Source organism: Sciurus carolinensis, chromosome 3, assembly GCF_902686445.1.
Source record: "Sciurus carolinensis chromosome 3, mSciCar1.2, whole genome shotgun sequence".
Lineage (NCBI taxonomy): Eukaryota > Metazoa > Chordata > Mammalia > Rodentia > Sciuridae > Sciurus > Sciurus carolinensis.
Window position 1 is genome coordinate 52,148,360 of NC_062215.1, and position 19,213 is coordinate 52,167,572.

A 19,213-nucleotide genomic window follows, 5' to 3' on the forward strand; every position below is an offset into this window, starting at 1 on the left:
GTTGGCGCACATCTGTGATCCTAGGGGTTCGGGAGGCTGGGGCAGGAGGCTTACAAGTTCGAGGTTAGTCTTAGCAACTTAGGGAGGCCCCAAGCAACTTAGCAAGACCTGTCTTTTAAAAAAGGGATGGGGATGTAGCTCAGCGGTAACGCGCCCCAGTTACCCAATTGGTAACTGGTCCCAGTACCAAACAACAACCACAAAAAAGAGGGACCCCCAAGAGTAATGTGGTCGCAAAAGGACCGCCTTCGTCATCGGGCACGCCCTGCAGACGGACGCATAATAGATACATCTCTGGAAATGATGACGGAAAGTTGGACCCTATAGATGGAGAGAAGTGAGGATGAGGTTTCTCCGAGGGTTACTTCATACGGTACCAGAAGAGGAGTGTGGCATTAGGAACTGGGTATTTTCCTTAGGTAAGGGAGGCTTAGTGGACTTCTGCCAGGCAGAACGATTCCCTCAAACTGCCGCTAGATGGTGGTGCTGTTCTGGATGCATTCCAGAGGACCCAAGCACGTCTGGACAATGCCTGGCACCCACCTCCCAACCCCCTCCCCCTTACACATACACAAACACAGAAGAATTTGGGGCGAATGGGAGGTGAAAGCAAGATATTCCGCCTCTTTAATATCCATTAACTCAAAATCTAGGATTGGGAGTGAAGAAAGAGTTGAACCGATTCATGAAATAAAACCCAAGTAGAGGCTTCTTTCTGTTCCTGCCCACTCCCCATCCTTTGTCTCGCCAGCTCTTGACTGTCTCCAATATGTACCCCCACTGGTCTTCCCATTTCAGAAGTACCTTTTGTAACAATCACAGTTTCACAAACCCCAAGAAGGTTCCATGTGGAGACAGACTAAGTTTCGCCTTTGCGCGGGGAATTATGACACTGAGAATATCCCCTTGGTGCAAATGGAAGACACCTGAGAAAAGGGAGAAAACAGATGCTCAATGAAGCACAGCCATCCACATATTCTGATGTTTCACCCTGCCTTCTCAGCTCCACATTTTCTCTGCTTCCTGTAAGGACCTAGGCATTCTGTCGTCCTCAAATCTACCTCTACACCCAGGCTTCTACCATCCAGTTCAGTGCCATTCTCTACTCACATCCAACCTCCACTGTTTACGTGATTCTCACCTGCACTATAGCAGCTATTGTAGGCCCGGTCAGGGTCAGAAGGCATACTGCATATACATCGGAATAGAGTTTCCTGTCTTCCCTGGCCCTCCCGAGACACCACCTGACCCATGGTGAAAGTCACGTCATGAAACAGGACCTGGCAGGGAAGGGAGAAGATATTGAAGAAAACCTGGGTGATGTGACAGTTCTGGGAGACCTTGAGAGCTCTGACAGGAGCTAGGGAATAAAGAAGGGTCTTCCAAGTTTGGTATGAACAGAGGGATCAGAAAAGTGTGAAGAGATAGCCTCCAGGCTCCCATGTGGGACTCAGGGTATGCGTGGGGTTACCTGGCTATACAGCAGATAAACTCCAGCATCCCAGACTCGGACAACGTATCCTCGGGCCTCCAGGCCTCTCCCATGCCTAAGGGCTGGTTGCCACATCACCTCTGTCACATCAGAGTACTCTGGAGGCGAGGAGTGTGGCTGTCAGGATTTCTTCACACCCTTAGATATTTATCAGTTCTCTTTTCACCTCTAAGATTCTCTTGGGCCCAGGTACCAGCCCCAAAGTTCCTTGTTTGTGCCCCTCCCCAAAGTCATTATTTAAAATTGTGCTCACCCTTGGAGGTGATGTTAATGGGAACAAGATGCAGAACTGAGCGTCTCTCTGAGAAGAAAAGGAGGAAATCCCACTTGTATCGCCTACCTCAGGTGCCCTGGGGTCTGCCCTCCACCCGCACTTGGGCTCAGGTTAAAAATATATATACATATAACATCCCCACACTACAAGATCACCTCCCACCCCTGCTGTGCCCAGGGCTCACTCTTCCGCTTCTGGGTGAGCACTGCTCTCCTTCTCCGAGATCTCTCCCCACTCGCCCAGGCTTCCAGGGCATCAGGGCTCTGCTTACAGAAAGAGGGTCAAGGTAAGACTAAGATGAAAGGGCCCTAGATAGCCTTCCTTCCCACTTCTCCCCCAAACCAGGAATGCCTCAAAATCCCTCAAGCTCCTTTCCCCAGCACCCTGCGTCTTGGTCCTGGCTGCCCTCCAGGATCTGTTAGGTACAAGAAGCATTAATCTTTAACAGTTTCCTTTTCTGGAATGGCCGCTCCCATGACTTCCAAACCTGAGACCCTCTCTTGCACCCATATGAAACTTTGCAGATTGGGAGACCAGAGACCCAGAGACTCCCTAACACCCATTCTCCCCTGGACTCTCATTTCCCCTCACTCACCTGCTCTCGGAGGCTCTGCCAGGGATACCCTTCTCCCTTCTGGGAGGGACCTCCGCTCCTCTGTAGCTGGCTCACTTCCCTCCTTAGGCTTTGCAGCTCTGTTTGTTGGGTCAGCAGAGCAATGGCACAAGCCACAGCCCCCAGAGCTGCCCCCCAACTCAACCAGAGTGCAACCGAGAGTGCCGGCTCTCGGACTGGGCCCCCCATGTCGCCCGAGGGCCCTTTGGGGGCTAGCAAGAAAGGAGATGAGGCTGGCATGAGCCCAGGACCCTGCTAACAGTTGTGGCTTCAGGACTTGGGGTGGCAAGGAGGTGGCGGGAGGGTGGGGGTACAGGCAGTGGTGCAGAAGGGAAGAGGGTGTTACGCAAGGGAGAAATAAAAGGGAACTTAAGAATAAAAAGGAGGGAGGAGGAAAGCAAGCTGGGGGTACTCTAGGTGCTCCTGGCACCCCACTGTGGGCTAATGTCTCCTTGAGACCCGCCCCCCAGCCTCAGAAGAATTTGGTGCCAGTCTCTCTAGGAAGGACAGGGCTGCCAGTGACACCCAGGAGGAGCGGGCAGAGCTCAGGAACCCAGGGGCGGCCCCAGTGTTGGGGGAGGGAAGGCTGGCTGGCTGTGGGGCATGGTGCCAGGAGCAGGGATGGGGGACAAGCTGGGCAGTGTTGAGGGTCAGGGGATGAGGGCAGAAGACTCTCTGTCTCAGGCATAGGAGAGACCACTAGGGAAGTTTGTAGGGGCGACCAAAGGTGAGGAAAGAAGGTAGGGGTCAGTGGAGAAGAGAACAAGGAATAAGAAACTGGCTGGGTGCTAGGGTTAAGGCCGGGCCGGGTGTGTTGGAATAAGGCCTGCACTACTCCCTTTGCCGAACTTGGCAAGCAGGACTTCCTGTTTCCCAAGAAAAGCTCTTACATAAGACTCTGGATAAAGAGACAAAGAAGCAGCCCCAAGCCCCCCAACCACTGTAGGACTCCTCCCCAGGGCCCAGGCGCCCATGTTCCCTTGTGCCTGGTCCCCAGCATCCCATCTACGGACTCTGAGCCCCCCTCCAAGCCAGCTCCCACCCCATCTCCCAGCCAGGGCATGTGCCAGCACCTGCTGAATGTCCCAAGGCCGCCAAGAGGAAGGGCCCCTGCTCCTCCCTGCCAGGGATTCCCCTGCAGGAGGAAGTCCGCCTCCTAGGGAAATGAGGCTCTTCTGCAATACCTTGAGCAGAGGACAGGTTTTTTTTCCCTTGGGCAGTGCACATTTCTGCTTTCTTCTGACAATTTTGGCCTGGAAGTATGCAGGTCCCTGCTCCCCAATGTTCAGACTCCCTCCCCATGACTCTCTGCTACCCTGGGCCCCAGTAAAGAGAGAGACTATGACTTGTTCTCTTTAATATCCACTCATCAATATTTTGTTACAATAATAATAAAAATAACATCTGTTTTCAAAATCCACAGGGAATTATCAAGGGAGGAGCTTGTCTTGGGCTCTTACCCCTCACATTTGGGAACTCCTGGCCTAATCCCAGGCTCTTTCACTTCCTGCCACCAGGTCCAGCCTCTCTTAGTGCCTGAAAGCAGGGTTTTCTGGACCCATCCTTGCCAGTAAACACAGTGTCCTGGGGGGGTGTGAGTGGGCGGGAATCAAGGGATGAATGGAGGTGTGAAAAGATATGGGCTTTGGGAGCCGGTGAGGTGAAGAGTGGGGAGGGGCGTTGTAAGAGAAGAATGGGAATATTTATGTGGGATAAAGTGAATAAACCCTGGTAGCTTAGAGGAAAGGGCAGGTCTGAAGCTTAGGTGAGGCAGAAGGGACTGGGTGCTAAGAGAGCTGCATGGGGAGCCAGCAGCCCGGAAAATCTGCAGGGAAATTAGGGCCCTCAGTGAACTTGGAAGAGTCCAAAGTAGGTGAGGAAGGGGGCGGCCTTGAGATGGGCCCAGGGGAGGGTGCGGATCCGGAGGGAGGACCCTGACCGCAGGGGCAATAGCCCAGACACCTGGCAGAGATGAAGCTGGGGCCCAAGGGAACTGGTTGCTGTAGCAGAGAATTCCTCTAGGCAGCGCAGGGCCAGCACATCATCCACCAGCAAGTCCAGCTTCAGGTAGACAGACTTCCCCTCATCAAAGTGCACCTGGGGCAGGAAAGGGCAGGTAGAATCTAGGCCTCTGCTTGCCGTCACCTTGGTTTCAAATATCCTTAGAGACCCAAGTATCCCATCCTTCCCAAACCCCAAATTTTCCCTCTCAGCCTTGATCTTGACCTCTTCCTTCCCCCCAAACCAAATCCTTCTCCCCTCAGTTTCTGCTGTACCCGTGCAGCCAGGTGGGGCTTACCTGACAGTATAGGTAGTAGAGCCCAGCCCTGGTGACTCTAAATTCCCCAATCTGGCGGTCATAGCGCAGAGGGTTGGAGCTGTTGATTTTGGCTTCTTCCCAGCCACTCACTGTCCCATCTACACCTGAATATGAATGTTCAGAGATAAAGAAAAATTCCTTTACAGGACTCCCACACATTCCCCAAGGATCCATTAAGCTAATAAACATTTGGGGCCCACCTTAACCTGGAAGAGATATCAATTGCCAAAGGTATGGGAGGAGCCATGTCCTACGGAGCCTAAAATAAAATTGGAGATTGTGTGAAGAAATCTAACATATATGACCAGAAAGATTCAGGACAAAACTGTCACCAGTGGTTGTTTCTGGGGAGCAGAGTAGGATTGAAGAAAAAGTGAGGGGTTTTGCATTTTCTTCACCTGTGTCTACACTGTTTGCCTCTTTTATGTTGAGTATGTGTACATACATTACTTGAATCTCTAAAATTAAAAAGAATAAAATGATATCCCAGTGTTCACAACCCGTATGGATAAAGTGTGGTGTATTTATACAAGGGAATATTATTCAACCATAAAAGGAATAAAGTATTGGTGCATGCTATCATGTGGATGAACATTGAAAACATTGTGCTAAGGGAAAGAAGTCAGTCACAAAAGGACCACATATTTTATGATCCCATTTATAGGAAGTGCCCAGAACAGACAAATCTATAGAGACAAAACAGATTATTGGTTGCCTAGGGCTGGGGAATGAGGAGAATAGGAGGTGATGTCTAAGGGGCTTCTTGTGGAGGTGAAGAAAATATCCTAAAATCACTGTGATGATTGATGGTTACACAACTCTGTGGATATACTAAGAACCATTGGGTTGAGTGAGGCTAAGGGTATAGCTCAATGGATAGAGTTCTTGCCTAGCATGGGTTTTTGGTTCTGTCCCCAGCACCAAAGAACAAAAACAAACAGAAAACATTAGGTTATACATTTTAAATGGGTGAATTGTATGACATATGCATTATATCTTAAAAAAAAAAATCTATTACCAAAAACAAACTCTAGAGGGGTTAGGGATGTAGTTCAGTCATAGGGCACTTGCCTAGTATGGGCAAGGCCCTGGGTTCCATCTCCAGCACCACAGAAACAAACAAAAAGAAAGAAAGACACCCTAGGGCTAGGATAATTGCAGATTGCTAAAAAAATAATAATGATGGAGTATCAGGTGGTTCCCAGGTCACAACCCAACCCAAGCTTGCTGTCTGCTTCCCTAATCTAATCTCACACTCTTCTAATCACTCCCTCCCACCATTCTGGCCTTCCTGTTCCTGCCAGGGGCCAAGCTCAATCTCCCTACCTGCAGAGATTTTTAGTGTTCTTCCCTCTTCCCAGGATTCCTCCCTGGCTGGCACCTTCTGTCTGTTGGGTCACCCAGTTTAAAAAAGTCAGCCCTACTGGGTGTGGTGATGCACACCTGTAACCCTAGCAACTTGGGAGACTGAGGCAGGAGGATCACATATTCAAGGCCAGCCTCAGCAACTTCACAAGGCCCTAAGAAACTTAATGAAACCCTGTCTCAAAAGAAAAATAAAAAAGACTGGTAAAAATGAAAAGGGCTCAGTGGTAAATGGCCTCTGGGTTCAAACCCCAGTATAAAAAAAAAAAAAAAAAAAAAAGTCAGCCCCATCCCTGCCTCCATTAATCTCTTCACTCTTCTGTTTCTTTCCTAGCAGTCACCAACATGAGAATATATCTCATTTATTCATTCGTGTTTTAGTTTGAGATCTGACTACCCCATGAGAACAGGGGCGATTATCTTTTTTTTTTTCTTTAATACTGGGGTGATTGAACCCAGGGCCACCCATAAGGCAAGTGCTTTAGGACTAAACTAGCCCTTTCTTTTTCTTTCTTTCTTTCTTTTTTTTTTTTTTGTTTTCAGTTGTAGATGGACACAATACATTTATTTTATTTATTTTTTATGTGGTGCTGAGGATCAAACCCAGTGCCTCACATGTGCTAGGCAAACACTCTACCACTGAGCCACAACCCCAGTTCCAAAATCTAAAGATTTTGTTCTGAGACAAGGACTCATTAAGTTGCTAAGACTGGCCTCAAACTCACCATCTTCTGGGGATTACAGGCAAGCTCCATGATGCCTGGCTTCACATTATCTTTCTTTTTTCTTCTTCTTCTTTTTTTTTTTTTTTTTTTTTTAACATGGGGGAATTTTTTTTTAAACCACCAACAATGAACAAAAAATAAAATTCACTCACTCAGCTGCTGTTTCAAAATTTCAGTGTTAGTTTTTGCACACCCTTCCCCCGACCAGCCCTGTTTGCAAGAAACTAAAACATTACATCTGGTGAAGAGCAAAGATTCACTACACCTCAAATGCAGAACACCTGTGAAGCAGAGGTATGTTGGCTTTTTGAACAGAAGTAGATTTAAAAAAAAAAAAAAAAAAAAAAAAGGAGAAAGAAAGAAAGAAAAGAAAAAAAAGTTGCAGGACTCCTTCAGTTTCTCACTAGTTTCAGAAAAACTTTCCAGAATACTGCTTCACACAAATTCACTATGTTTCAGTGTTTCAGAAGGTTACCTTTGGGGGCTGGGGAGATAGCTCAGTTGGTAGAGTGCTTGCCTTGCAAGTTCAAGGCCCTGGGTTCGATACCCCCAGTACCACCAAAAAAAAAAAAAGGGTTTCCTTTGGCTGTTCCATTTCCATTTCTTGTATGGAATGGGTATACTAATCACATGAATCTGCCATCCCCTCACTGCCATGCTGCCTCAGATGGTCACCTCTAGACAGAGAACAAGTGCAGGCACTTTCTTCCACCCTCCCTCTTCACATTACCTTTCAATTGCCCACCTAAGAGTGACTTCCAAACTCCTTTCTGACCTGAATTCTGGCTTCCGCAGACTCATAACCCACCCTATTTTCTAGCACTTTCTGCTTCAGCCACATTGAACTTCTCACAGCTCCCCAGGCCCTTGGCAAACTCCAGGCTTTCACACGGTGATTCCCTTACATGCAACAGCCTGATCTCTTGGTCACCTTACACTCAGGCTTCAAAGCCCAGTGATGCCTCACTGTCATAAGGAAGGAGCCCCTAGATCCACTCTGAAGTTGTTTTGTCTTCCTCTATCCTGTCATGGATCTTTGGCTACTCTTAGTATTGTTCTTGTCACATGGCACTGTAATTACATATTTATATGCTGTCTTCTGTCCTAGACAGTGACTCCTTGAGGACAGGTCTGGGTGTGACTTGTTATGGTCACTTAGGCTGGTCCCTAGCAAACAGCAGGTTCTCCGTATGTGTGTGTTCTGTCAATGAATGAATTGATGCCTTGGGTAACTGCCAAAATAAGTGATCTATACTGAGCGATGGAGGGCTGGCCTGGCCATGAAGAGGAGGGAGGGGAGAAGGGAAGGGAGGGATCTTAGCTATGGAACGGCTTGGGCAAAGGCTGGTTGTGGTCAAAGGGCAAAGTGCACCTGGAACTATGGACAGTGCCTGGGGTCACTTGTCTCACCACACAAAAACTTCATCTTCCCCAAGACAAGGATTTGGAACCATCTCTCCTCAAACTTCCTGTTCCTATCTCCCTAGTTGTCTGGAGGACCTCTCACCTCCCCTTACAAAAATCTATAAACCTACCTGTTCTCTCATTCCCCTTTGACCCCCTTGTGATGATGGGAGATGTGTCCTCTCTTCCTGATGGAAAGCATCCCCTCCCAGTCTCTTGGACAATGCCCCTGCAGGATCCCCAACCCCCCCGCGCCGCAGCAAGTGCACCTCTCATGTGGACCATGCGAGCACAAGAGCACACTCGAGCTGGCTTCACAGCCTGCCTCTTCCTAATAATCGTCATAACCTTGGACAATCTCCATCCTTAATCAGAGGTTACCAGAACATCCTTCTTTCAGAGCTATTATGAAGATCAGACAGAATCAAATATATGAGAGCTAGTCATAGTGTCCACCTCCAGAAAAAAGCACTCAATAAAGCTAAGAGGAATATAGTATTCTTAAAAGGACTAATTTTTTCCCTCCACTATTGGCTCATATCTCTGCTTTCTAAAACTTCTAAAAAGTGTTGTCACTATCTCCAATTTTTAATTTTCTTGACTCAGTCCACACAGGCCTGTATTCTAACTCCACCACCAAAACCTCCATCATCAAGGTCACCAGTTGACTTTAATATTACCAAACCCCAGCAGTCATTTCTCTGTTCTCATCTCATGTGATGAGTCAGCTGGTTCTATACAGCGAGCCACATCCTCCTTCTTAAACTAGTGTCTTCTCTTAGATTCCAGGACACCACCCTCCCTGCCTGGGTTTCTTCCTTTCTGTCTGCTTCTCGGTCTCCTTGCCCAGCTTCCCTCCTCTGCCTTACTTCCAGATGGCCCAGAGCCTTAGGGCTTCCTTCTTTCCCTGGGTGTCTTATCCAGTTCTGTAGCTTTAAATTACCATCAATATGGCCATGACTTTTTTTTTTTAAACCCAGGGACACTTTACCACTGAGTTAAATCCACAGCCCTTTTTATTTTTTTTATTTTGAGGCCAAGTCTCACTATCTTGCTGAGACTAGCCTCAAACTTACAATCCTCCTGTTTTGACCTCTTTAATCACTGGGATAGCGTGTATACCTTGTCTCCCAGGGATGACTTCTGTCTTTACAGGTCCTCACCTAGCCTGAGCTAGTCTACTATCCAGTCATCTATTTGTGAAAATCACTTTAGTATTGTCTATTCACTTGTTTATTATTAAACATCTCAGTTAATTATTAATTTACCCATATTCCAACTTACTTCTTCCCTGGTAACTTATTTCTTGTAAACCCTGTCTTCCAAAGTGGCTTTATCATTCCCAGAGATATAGAAATCAAAACGTTGAGTGCAACCGGGCTCAGTGGCACATGCCTGTAATCCCAGCAGCTTGGGAGACTGAGGAAGGAGGATCGTGAGTTCAAAGCCAGTCTCAGCAAAAAGCAAGGCGCTAAGCAACTCACTGAGGGCTGGGGATGTGTCTCAGTAGTTGAGTGCCCATGAGTTCAATCCCCGGTACCCCACCCCCCAAAAAAAGGTGAGTACAGTGCTGCACACCTGTAATCCCAGCTATTTGGGAGGCCGAGACAGGAAGATTGCAAGTTCAAGGTCAGCTTGGGCAATTTAGTAAGCCGTCTCAAAATTTTAAAAATTTAAAAGGGTAGGGGATGTAGCTCACTGATTGAGCGCCCCTGGGTTCAATCCCTAGTGCCAGGGGAGAATTTTTTTTTTTTAATTGTGAAAATAACATTTGGTCATGGTTATGGATTCAATGGTATGAAGGGATAAATGGGGAATGTAGAAGCCTTTCTCTCTACTCCCATGTCTATTCCTCAAACATAATCATTGCAGAGCTGGGAACGTAGCTTAGAGGTAGTGTTTGCCTAGCATGCACAAGGTCCTGGGTTCCACCCCCAGAATCCAAAAATATATTTTTTAATTCAGAAGTTATTTGTGATTCCTCACTTTCTCTTATTCTTTGCATCAGACCCACAAGCAATCCCTCCTTATATCTTCAAATCACATGCTGAATCCATCTACTTCTTTCCATCTCTTCTGCTAACACCCTGGACTGGACCTGTCCTCATGTTTTGACTCCTGGCCTTCCAATTGGAAGGACATTTCAGGTGAGGGAACAGCATGTGCAAAGTCCAGAAGAGGGCACGCTGGAATGCAGAGGTATCAGCCCCACAAACATGGAGAACACATAGCGGTTGCTTGGAAATAAGGTTGAGACCAGGCCATTAAGAGGCAGGCCAGAGGCCAAGCAGAGAAGTGATGGGATAATGAAATAGAAGTTTCAAGGGGCTTATCTTGGAAGGGTAGATGGGGCAGAGTGAAGGGATGGGGAGGGTAAGGAAGGGAGAAGGGACCAGAGTGGGTTTGAGATTCTGAGGTGTGGTGCTGAGGTGGGGAGTGGGGAAGGAATGGAAGAGATGAGCAGAGAATAGAAATATTTGGAGGAAAAATGATGAGGGCATGAAAATCCCTAGAATACAGAGGGGGTAAGCAATGAATCCCAGGTGCTTGAAGACTGAGGGCTAACAGAGAAAGCTGGGATCACTCATTAGGAAAAGTCAGCCTGGATTATGGGGAGGGCAAGGGTCTCCCCAGGTTCCCAGGCATGGATCATAAAGAGAACCAAGCCTGCGAACTTTGATGAACCAGCTTCTGGGATTCCTAGACTGAAGGAAGGGCAGAGTTGAGAAATCAAAGGGTTTGAGGGATCCCTTTCCCAGGAGGCTACTGCTCTGGGATGAAAGGGGAGAGCTCAGAGGTGGGGATGGGGTCTCACCTGCCTGTGCTCCATCCTGTCCAGGCTGTGGATGAACTGTAAGACACAGAAGGCATTGTTGAGATCTGACCTACCCCTCTGTCACCCTTCCAGGTACAACTCACCCATCACCCACCTTCATAGTGGGCAGCAATCGCTCTGCGAGTCCGTGCTTTTCGGCCTTTAGGAGCTGAGAATCAATAAGAGACAGATGAGCAGAGTGGATCCCTCTGGAGGCCCAGGAGCCACTCCCCAGTTCTGCTCTCCTCTCAGGACCCTGGCATTCTTGATCTTGTCTAGACTTCTGTCCTCAGACCTCAGACCTCATCTTCTTCCATAAATAGAGTGACATAATTTATCATCCAAATCAGGATGTTTCTGAGAGCAAAAGGGGGTGCTGTTAATAATCACAATGGCTGGAGGTGTAGCTCAGTAGTAGAGTACTTGCCCAACATATGCAAGGACCTGGGTTCTATCTCTTGTATTGCAGGGGGGAAATAACATTGAGATAACAGGTGTAACGGTGCAAACCTGGATACATGGTCATGTGGACATCCCATTCATAAGTGTCTTTGCTAATTGGGTCCTAGGCCACTGACTATCCCACCTTGTCCTCATCAAGACTCCAGAGATCCTCCTAACTCCTAACTATTCCCGCTTCATATCTGAGGTAGGGTTGACGAGAAGCAGGTCTATGTGACAAAAAGAGCTTCAGAGTGATGGTTATAATTCCTAGGTTTGAGTCTCAACTGCTCAGTTGTGTGACTCTGAACATCCCCCTTCACCCTTTGTGCCTCAGTTTCTCTTCAAGGGTAATGATTTTTGCTCTGCCCACTTCACAGGGCTGTTGTGATAACAAAATCAATAATGAACCCAGAAGCCACCTTAGACTGGCCACTCTTGTCATTCCTAGAGGGATGCTCACCATTTCTGCGAGGCCGGACTAGTCGTTTCAGGAAAGGCACAACACCCTGGCTTTCCTCTGTCTGGGGGTTCAGTTCCTAGAAGAATTAAGGGCAGGGCTCAACCAGGACCTCCCAAAGACATAATCAAAGACCAACAGAGCCTGTCAGAAGAGCAGCCAACCAGCAATGGGCACAGAAGTCTTAGGGACTGATCAAGCTTAGAGGTCAGGTCCAGGTCCTCGTTCCTTTTTGGAGACCAGTCACACCTTCTTGTCCTCACATTCCCTGCACAGCACAGACCCTGCACTCCATTGGCACACTGCACAAACGCCCACACTCAGTCATTGTGCCTGGGCAATATACACTGCACATAAGAGCACCTATCTCCCATCGCAGGATAGTATATCTCATAGTCTCACTAAACCCACAGCCAATAAACACTTGCATTCAGGTGGCAACTGGGGCACAAACTTCTTATATATGGTGGTCAATCTCTCACACAGACATACCCACTTATGCTGCGGTACCCCCCCACACACACAGAGACTCACACTCATGCATGTGAGTCTTCATACACACACACTGGGTACACACCTCACACATAGCTGGCACAGCTGCAGCCTCAGCTCTGACAAGGTTCCCCTGCCATGCAGCCCACACACAGTGCCCACACCTACTCACCAGCAGCTCCGGGTCCTCCTCTGCCAACAGCTCCCCCTGGGAAGGCTCCTGCTGGGAAGGACGCAGCGTCACCCTGTTCTTCTCCACCTGACATCTCGCCCTCCACCCATCCTCAGGTCCCTTGGCCCTCTGCCCACCCGACCCCCATCGATTCCTCTGCAGTCTCTGCTCCTAATGTGCCCCGGGAGGGGTGTGCTGCCAGGCCTCACCTGGGCAGAAAGCGATGCCCGGCTCCCCAGGCTGACCACGGCCAGCAGGAGGCCAAGGCAAGCCAGCGCCAGGCCCAGGCCCAGCACAAACGGGGCCAGCAGGGCGGTGCCCGGCTCCCCCTGGCGCCCCCTCCGCCTCTGGCTCCGACGGGCGGCCATGGGGGCGGGGGGCTGTGCCTGCCTCACCGCCCCCCCATCCCGGGACCCGAGGGATCGAGGGAGGGGGAGCGGGCGGGCGGATCGGGCCGGGGAGAGGGAGGGGCAAGGGAAACCGGGAGGGAGGGGTGTGATGAGGACAGGAAGCAGGACACTGTTTATGTGTGATTAAACTCCGAGCCTCCCCGCCGAGCACCGTGCACGCAGCAAGTGTGCAGCCAGCAAGTGTGCGCCCCAGCGATTTCAGCGCACCGAGCAGAGCACCCGGGCCAGAGGAACGCAATGCCCAGGCGTGCACACGCGGGCGGAGGTTTGTGTGCGTGCGAGGGCGACAGCGATGGGACTGTGCATCTGATGACACTTCAGGCAGAGGCCGACGAGAGGGAGCAAAAGCAGAAATAGCCAGGAACCCCACCCAGGCCTGTGTGCGTTGTGATGGGGTTGGGGCCCCTGGAACTCTTACTGGACAGTCCTGCCCAGCGGGCTTCCGACCAAGGGCTCAGCACTAGGCAGTGAGTGTCTGGGGTTGTTATTCCCTTAACCAGTAAGGTGAGGGCCAATGCACATTTAGACACATTTTAATTTTATCAGCGGCATCTAAAGACATTACTTTCCAGGAGGTAACTAGAAAAGAGTCTGGACATCCATTAACGTGGGTCATGTTTTCACTTCTTTCAGCAAAGCTCTTGGTAGTCGATTTAAACTTTGGTGTCCTGCAGCTAGAAAATGCAAGATAGAGAAAAGGTGCATCCTTAGTATGTTCCCACAGCGTGCTTCTCTGGAGACATGTGGGCCATTTCAGCTGATCACAGGGTTTATGGAGCTCAAAGTAAAACTGCAAGAGCCCCATACATGAATTTGGTAAAACTGGGCCCTTTTGCCATGAAAAGTTTTGCAAACAGCAAGGTCCTTAAACGTTTATTTAGTCTGTAATGTTCACTTCTGCATATTTGCAGTGAAAAGTATTAGAAAAAAATTCTGTTACAAGAGCAATTACAGGACAGGGGAGTAGCTCTGTGGTGGAACACTTGAGGTCCTGGGTTTATTCCCCAGCACTAAAAATAAATAAATGAATGAATAGAAGAGTAATAATTAAACACTATAGTGAAGCTGAGGCTCTAAGTAAAGTAAGAATAGGAACATCTGCCACGGTCAATCCTGGTGATTTCCTCCCTCACTCCTCTCTTGTAGACTTTCTCTCTGTTCAAGAACCTGCAAAAGGACTTGTGTGTGCTTCAGGATCTCAACACATGTAATTCCCATACTAGGAAAACTCAGACCATGTCCATTCCCAGCTTAAGGCACTTCGGGGGATCATCTTTAAAATTTAGATCACTGTGCCCGGTGTGGTGGTGCTGGTACAGTTGCCCATGCCTATAATACAAGCTACTAGGGAGGCTGAAGCAAAGGAATGGAAAGTTCAAGGTCAGCCACAGCAATTTAGCAAGACTCTGTCTCAAAATAAAAAATAAAAAGGCTGGCGATGTAACTCAGTGGTAAAGCAATCCCCAGTGGGTTCAATCCCAAATATCACTAAAGTAAATAAGTAAACAATAAAATTAAATTGAGACTTCCAACTCCCTTCAGTCTCTGTTCCAGTGTCCTTTATTGCTTTCTTAGTTATTGCAATTTGCAATGATATGTTTGGTTACTTGAGTATTGTGTATTTCCCCAGCTACATTGTAAAATATTATTGAAGTACTTATCTCTGGGTTAATGTGCTTATTGTCTGTCTCTGGAATGCAAACTCTATGAGGACATTATTTACCACTATATCTCCACCACTTTGTCAAATGCTAAACTCCTAGACTCCTAGACACCACTCCTAGGTGTGGTAATGATAATTACCACACCTGTTGAATGTCGTGAGGCTAAATTCATTGCTGACCCCTCACAGTCTGACTGTGCCTCCTTGGAACAAGTGCCAGGCTGCAATATTCATTGGGATATTGAAGTCTGAGTTAAGGGATGGGGTCTTTCAATGCTGAGTAGGGGCAGGGGTTGGTTAGGAGTGGGAAAGGATCATGCCATAACATTTTCGGATAAGTATAACAAAGGGACGATTTTGAGGTGAGGGGTTCAATCTTAGAGGGCAAATTGTCAGTCAATTCTATCAAAGGGTCTTTCAGAAGAGCCATGAAATTAATTTGAAACATTCAGTTTATCTTCCTGGGCAACAATTCCTTGATATAACAAGTTATGCCAGTGAAGACAGTGGAATAATCATATCAATGTGACTCTTACATTAGTAATAACTGTATGGGTACATGGCTTCAGTTCTCAAACTACAGCAGCAATACCTTGGACATAATAGATGCTTAATAAACATTTGTTCTTTTTTGGCACTGGGGATTGAACCCAGGGGCCCTTAACCACCAAGCTTTTTAGTTTTTATTTTGAGACAGGATCTTACTAAGTCACTTAGGGCCTCACTAAGTTGCTGAGGCTGACCTCAAACTGTGATACTTCTACCTCAGCTTCCCAATTCACTGGGATTACAGGTTTGTGCCTCAGTGCCCAGCTAAACATTTGTTTGTTGGTAGAAATGAAAACTCCAGAGAATGAGGATCATGTATGTCTTCTTCATTGTTTATACTCAGTGTCTAGTTCAGTGTCTGGCAAGTGGACAACATTCAGTAAATCTTTTTTTTTTTTTAAATCTGATCTATTTAGATATACACGACAGTAGAGTGTATTTTTGACATATTCTACATACATGGAGTATAACTTACTCTAATTAGGATCCCATTCTTGTGATTGTACATGATGTGATGGTGTATTCATATACTTCTTGAATGAATAAATGGACAAATGCTTTATTTAGAATTCTAGTGGTTGACATTCAATGCAGGAAGGAGAAAGACACATAAGAGACTTTGGTGAAAAATCCAAAAGGATGTCTGGTCATTTTCAAGATCTATATAACTTATTGGCATTGATTTAAATTTCCTTTTATTTCAAACTTGTGACTTTCTCGCCTTGATGCAGGGTCTCCCTGACATTCTGGGCCTAGAGGCTATGGTTAGGATTATATAGGTGGATTATATAGGTGAATAGAAATGAAATGAAGAAAGGGATGATGGAAGTTAGGCACCATAGTAGGCATGTGTAATCCCAGCAATTCAGGAGGCTGAGGGAGGAGGATCAAAAATTTGAGACCAGTCTCATCAATTTAGCAAGACTCTCATCATTTTAATGAGACTGTCTCAAAATACAAAGTAAAAAGGACTAACTCAGTGGTAAAAACATCCTGGATTTGATTCCCACTACAAAAAGGAAGGATGGATGGAAAGAAGGAAGGAAAGAAGGAAGGAAGGAAGGAAGGAAGGAAGGAAGGAAGGAAGGAAGGAAGGAAAGGAAAGGGATGATGGAATAGAAAGGGATTTTCCCTTGTTCTTTCTCACGATGGTACCCAGGCTAGCCTCAAACTCCTAGGCTTAAGGGATCTTCCTGAGTAGCTAGAACTACAGTTGCACAACTGTGTCCTGACTGAAAAAGGTTTCCTTTCTTTTTTTTTTCCCCTTTTGGCAATTGCTGGGAATTGAACCCAGGGCTTGTGTATGCTAGCAAGCACTCTATCCCTGAGTTATCACCCTTGGAAGTTGGCTTTCTGAAGTTTTTAAGCAAGAATTAGAAGAAAAGAAGAGTGAGAAGCAAGTTGGTCCCAGTCTTAAGAAAGACTGGCTCAAGCTTCCACCAAACCCAGGAGTAAGGAAGGTCTTGATTATTTCACCCACAGGGGTCTATACCTGCCAGAAACCCCCTTCTGTCAGGTTGCCAGAGCTCCTTTGCTGGAAAAGCCCAATCCAAGCAAAAGCAATACTTGTGGAGTTTTTTGGTTCGTTTGTTTTGTTTTGTTTTGTTTTGTTTTGTTTTGTTTTGTTTTGTTGTAACCAAGGATGGATCTCAGGGGCACTCAACCACTCAGTCACATCCCAGCCATATTTTGTATTTTATTTAGAGACAGGGTCTCACTGAGTTGCTTAGCACCTTGCTTTGATCCTCCTACCTCAGTCTCCTGAGCTGCTGGGATTACAGGCCTGCGCCACTGCGCCCACTTGCTTGTGCTTTCTTGAAGTACTTCAGCTTCCTTCCTCAGTATCTCAGTTCTTTCCTTAGTTTTGAGCCCTGTGTTTGAGACAGGACCCTAATATTTAGTAAATTGAGCTTAGATTTCCACTGACCTTGATTGAACCATTACCAAAGGTTTCTGTCAATCTGCATATTGGTTGGGTGGAAAAATTAGAAAAGAAAATAAGATTTTTGATTCAAAGTCAGGCATACTCCTTGGCCTCCAATCCCTCCATTCAAATAAAAATAGAGAATACAGGAGACTGAGGTAGGAGGATCCCAAGTTTAAGGATGGCCTCAGCAATTTAGTGAGACCCTCTCTCGAAATAAAAACTACAAAGGATTAGGGATGTAATGCAGTGATAAAGTACCCCTGGATTCGATCCCCAGATATGAAAAAAAAAATTTTTTAAGGAAGTATGATTGGACAAAATGGGTATGATCTAAAGGTAATATACCGGGGAAAATTTTGCAAGATTCTTGTGTCCCTGTGTCTTCAGAGATAAAAGAGCTTCCATTCTTTTTTGTCTCCATATTATTTTATTCATGCATTATAGTTGTACAAAATGATGGGTTTTGTGATTTGTTGTTATATGTGATTTGTTCATGCATGCAATATAAAAATGATATCACTCTCTAGCACTTCCTCCTCCCTCCCCCACCTCTCACCCCTACTGAGCTCCCTTTGATTTTCATGAGATTCCCCTTCCCACCTTTCTTCTTTTTCCTCTCTAGCATCCCCATATGAGAGAAAACATATGACCCTTGATCTTCTGAGTTTGACTTATTTCACTTGATATAATGGAAAAAACTTCCTTTCTTCGGGGTATAGGAAGGGCATCTCTCACAGAGGGTCTTATTACCTGCTTCAGGAAAAGGGCAGACCTGGTTCAGGCAAGAAGGGCATGAGAAGGTCAAAAACACCTTCTTGCTCCTATGGTTTTCTCAAATTCCTTCAGCCTAAAATACTCGTATGCCAAGGTGCTTTAGCTTGGGGTAGCATTTTCTGTGTTCTTGACCTCATTGTTACCAGTAATCACTATATACATGAGGAGGCCAGCAGCTTTCAAAAGAAAGACCAAGATTAAAAAACCGAAATATGTCACTGGAAGAAAACAGATAATTCAGGGTACAGAGAGAACTACATAATATAAAGAAATTCAAGACGGCAAAACATCCATAAAATAAGAATAGGATGCTATAATAAAAGGGAACACTCAGAGAACAAGAAATATTTCTCAGAGACTAAAAATGTGGTTGCAGAAATAAAATGTTCAATAGAAGGATTTTTAAAAAGCTCTAAAAACATAGGGCAAAAATATGAAAAGATGGAAATCAAGGAGAAAAGAATAATAGAGAGGATGAATCTAGAAGGCCATGTGGTTATTAGGAATCCCAAACCATGAGAATGAATGAAGCAGAGGAAGGAATATATCTTGGGGAAAAATATGAGATTCCATTTCCAGAACTGGAAGACATGGCTTTATTCTGAATGAGTTTAGCTTTGGCTCAAGGTAATGAATGGGAAATCATCCATACCTAGACACTTCTTCACAAAATTTCAGAATGTCACAAATGAGGACAAAAATTTACAAAGTTTCTAAAGAGAAAAAAAGATCATTTCCAAAGAAACAAGAGTCAAAATAAGTACAAATTTCCTGTCAGTAACACTGAATCCTAGAAGACTGAATAGAGAAAGGTCTGTATGTTTTTGAAGGGAAATAATGTCTGCCTAGAATTTTATATCCAGTTAAACTATCTTGCAATGTAATGGTAACATAATGATATATTTTGAAATACAAAGTTGGCCTCCTCATATGTGTCCTAGAAAGTAGAGGATGTATTTCAGAAAATGCAGAGGTAGAGCTGCGTATAATCCTAGCAATTCAGGAGGCTGAGGCAGGAGGATTTCAAGTTTGAGGCCAGCCTTAGCAATTTAGTAAGACCCTGTCTCAAAAGAAAAAAGACTTGGGATGTAGACTGGAAAAGGAAAAACAGGGCTTGAATTGAATAAGTGTGTAAAAGATAATTTGAAAATAATTAAAGATGTGATGTCTTAGTCTATTTTCTGTGGCTAATAACATGCCTACCACAGACTGGATAACTTAAAAGAGGTTATTTTGGCTCATGGTTCTGGTCAAAGGTCAAAGGGCCACAGTGATGGCCTTCTTTGCTGGTAGAGTTCCAAGGGGCTCAGGACATCA

At 46.2% G+C, this 19,213-nt stretch overlaps 2 protein-coding genes across 3 annotated transcripts; both read right to left on the bottom strand.

Annotated features, from left to right (window-relative positions):
• Window positions 1–604: 604 nt before the first annotated feature.
• Tnfsf13 (TNF superfamily member 13) lies at window positions 605–3,508 on the bottom strand. Of its 2 annotated transcripts, XM_047544810.1 has the most exons (7): window positions 3,453–3,508; window positions 2,362–2,591; window positions 1,951–2,029; window positions 1,746–1,793; window positions 1,472–1,590; window positions 1,142–1,280; window positions 605–926 (listed from the first exon to the last, which is right to left on the bottom strand). In XM_047544810.1, the coding sequence occupies exons 2-7, from the start codon at window positions 2,566–2,568 to the stop codon at window positions 817–819; spliced, it is 702 nt and encodes a 233-aa protein (XP_047400766.1). In that variant the 5' UTR covers window positions 2,569–2,591; window positions 3,453–3,508; the 3' UTR covers window positions 605–816. The 2 variants fall into 2 exon arrangements, with proteins under 2 accessions (XP_047400766.1, XP_047400765.1); XM_047544809.1 differs by lacking the exon at window positions 3,453–3,508 and having other exon boundaries at window positions 2,362–3,396.
• A 211-nt stretch (window positions 3,509–3,719) lies between these two features.
• Window positions 3,720–13,072, bottom strand: Tnfsf12 (TNF superfamily member 12). Its single transcript, XM_047544811.1, has 7 exons — window positions 12,783–13,072; window positions 12,574–12,621; window positions 11,913–11,988; window positions 11,124–11,177; window positions 11,009–11,044; window positions 4,679–4,803; window positions 3,720–4,476 (listed from the first exon to the last, which is right to left on the bottom strand). Exons 1-7 carry the CDS (start codon window positions 12,939–12,941, stop codon window positions 4,225–4,227), a joined length of 750 nt encoding a protein of 249 aa, XP_047400767.1. The 5' UTR covers window positions 12,942–13,072; the 3' UTR covers window positions 3,720–4,224.
• Between the last annotated feature and the right edge of the window lie 6,141 nt (window positions 13,073–19,213).

Excerpts from the sequence above, each read along its gene's own strand:
- Tnfsf13 (XM_047544809.1), bottom strand. The coding sequence starts at position 2,619 with ATGCCAGCCTCATCTCCTTTCTTGCTAGCCCCCAAAGGGCCCTCGGGC. Across the intron at positions 2,030-2,361 it reads GGCAGAGCCTCCGAGAGCAG|AGCCCTGATGCCCTGGAAGC; the intron begins GTGAGTGAGGGG and ends TTCTGTAAGCAG. Across the intron at positions 1,591-1,745 it reads CATTAACATCACCTCCAAGG|AGTACTCTGATGTGACAGAG; the intron begins GTGAGCACAATT and ends CCTCGCCTCCAG.
- Tnfsf12 (XM_047544811.1), bottom strand. The coding sequence starts at position 12,941 with ATGGCCGCCCGTCGGAGCCAGAGGCGGAGGGGGCGCCAGGGGGAGCCG. Across the intron at positions 11,989-12,573 it reads AGGAGGACCCGGAGCTGCTG|GAACTGAACCCCCAGACAGA; the intron begins GTGAGTAGGTGT and ends TAATTCTTCTAG. Across the intron at positions 11,178-11,912 it reads AGTCCGGCCTCGCAGAAATG|CTCCTAAAGGCCGAAAAGCA; the intron begins GTGAGCATCCCT and ends ATTGATTCTCAG.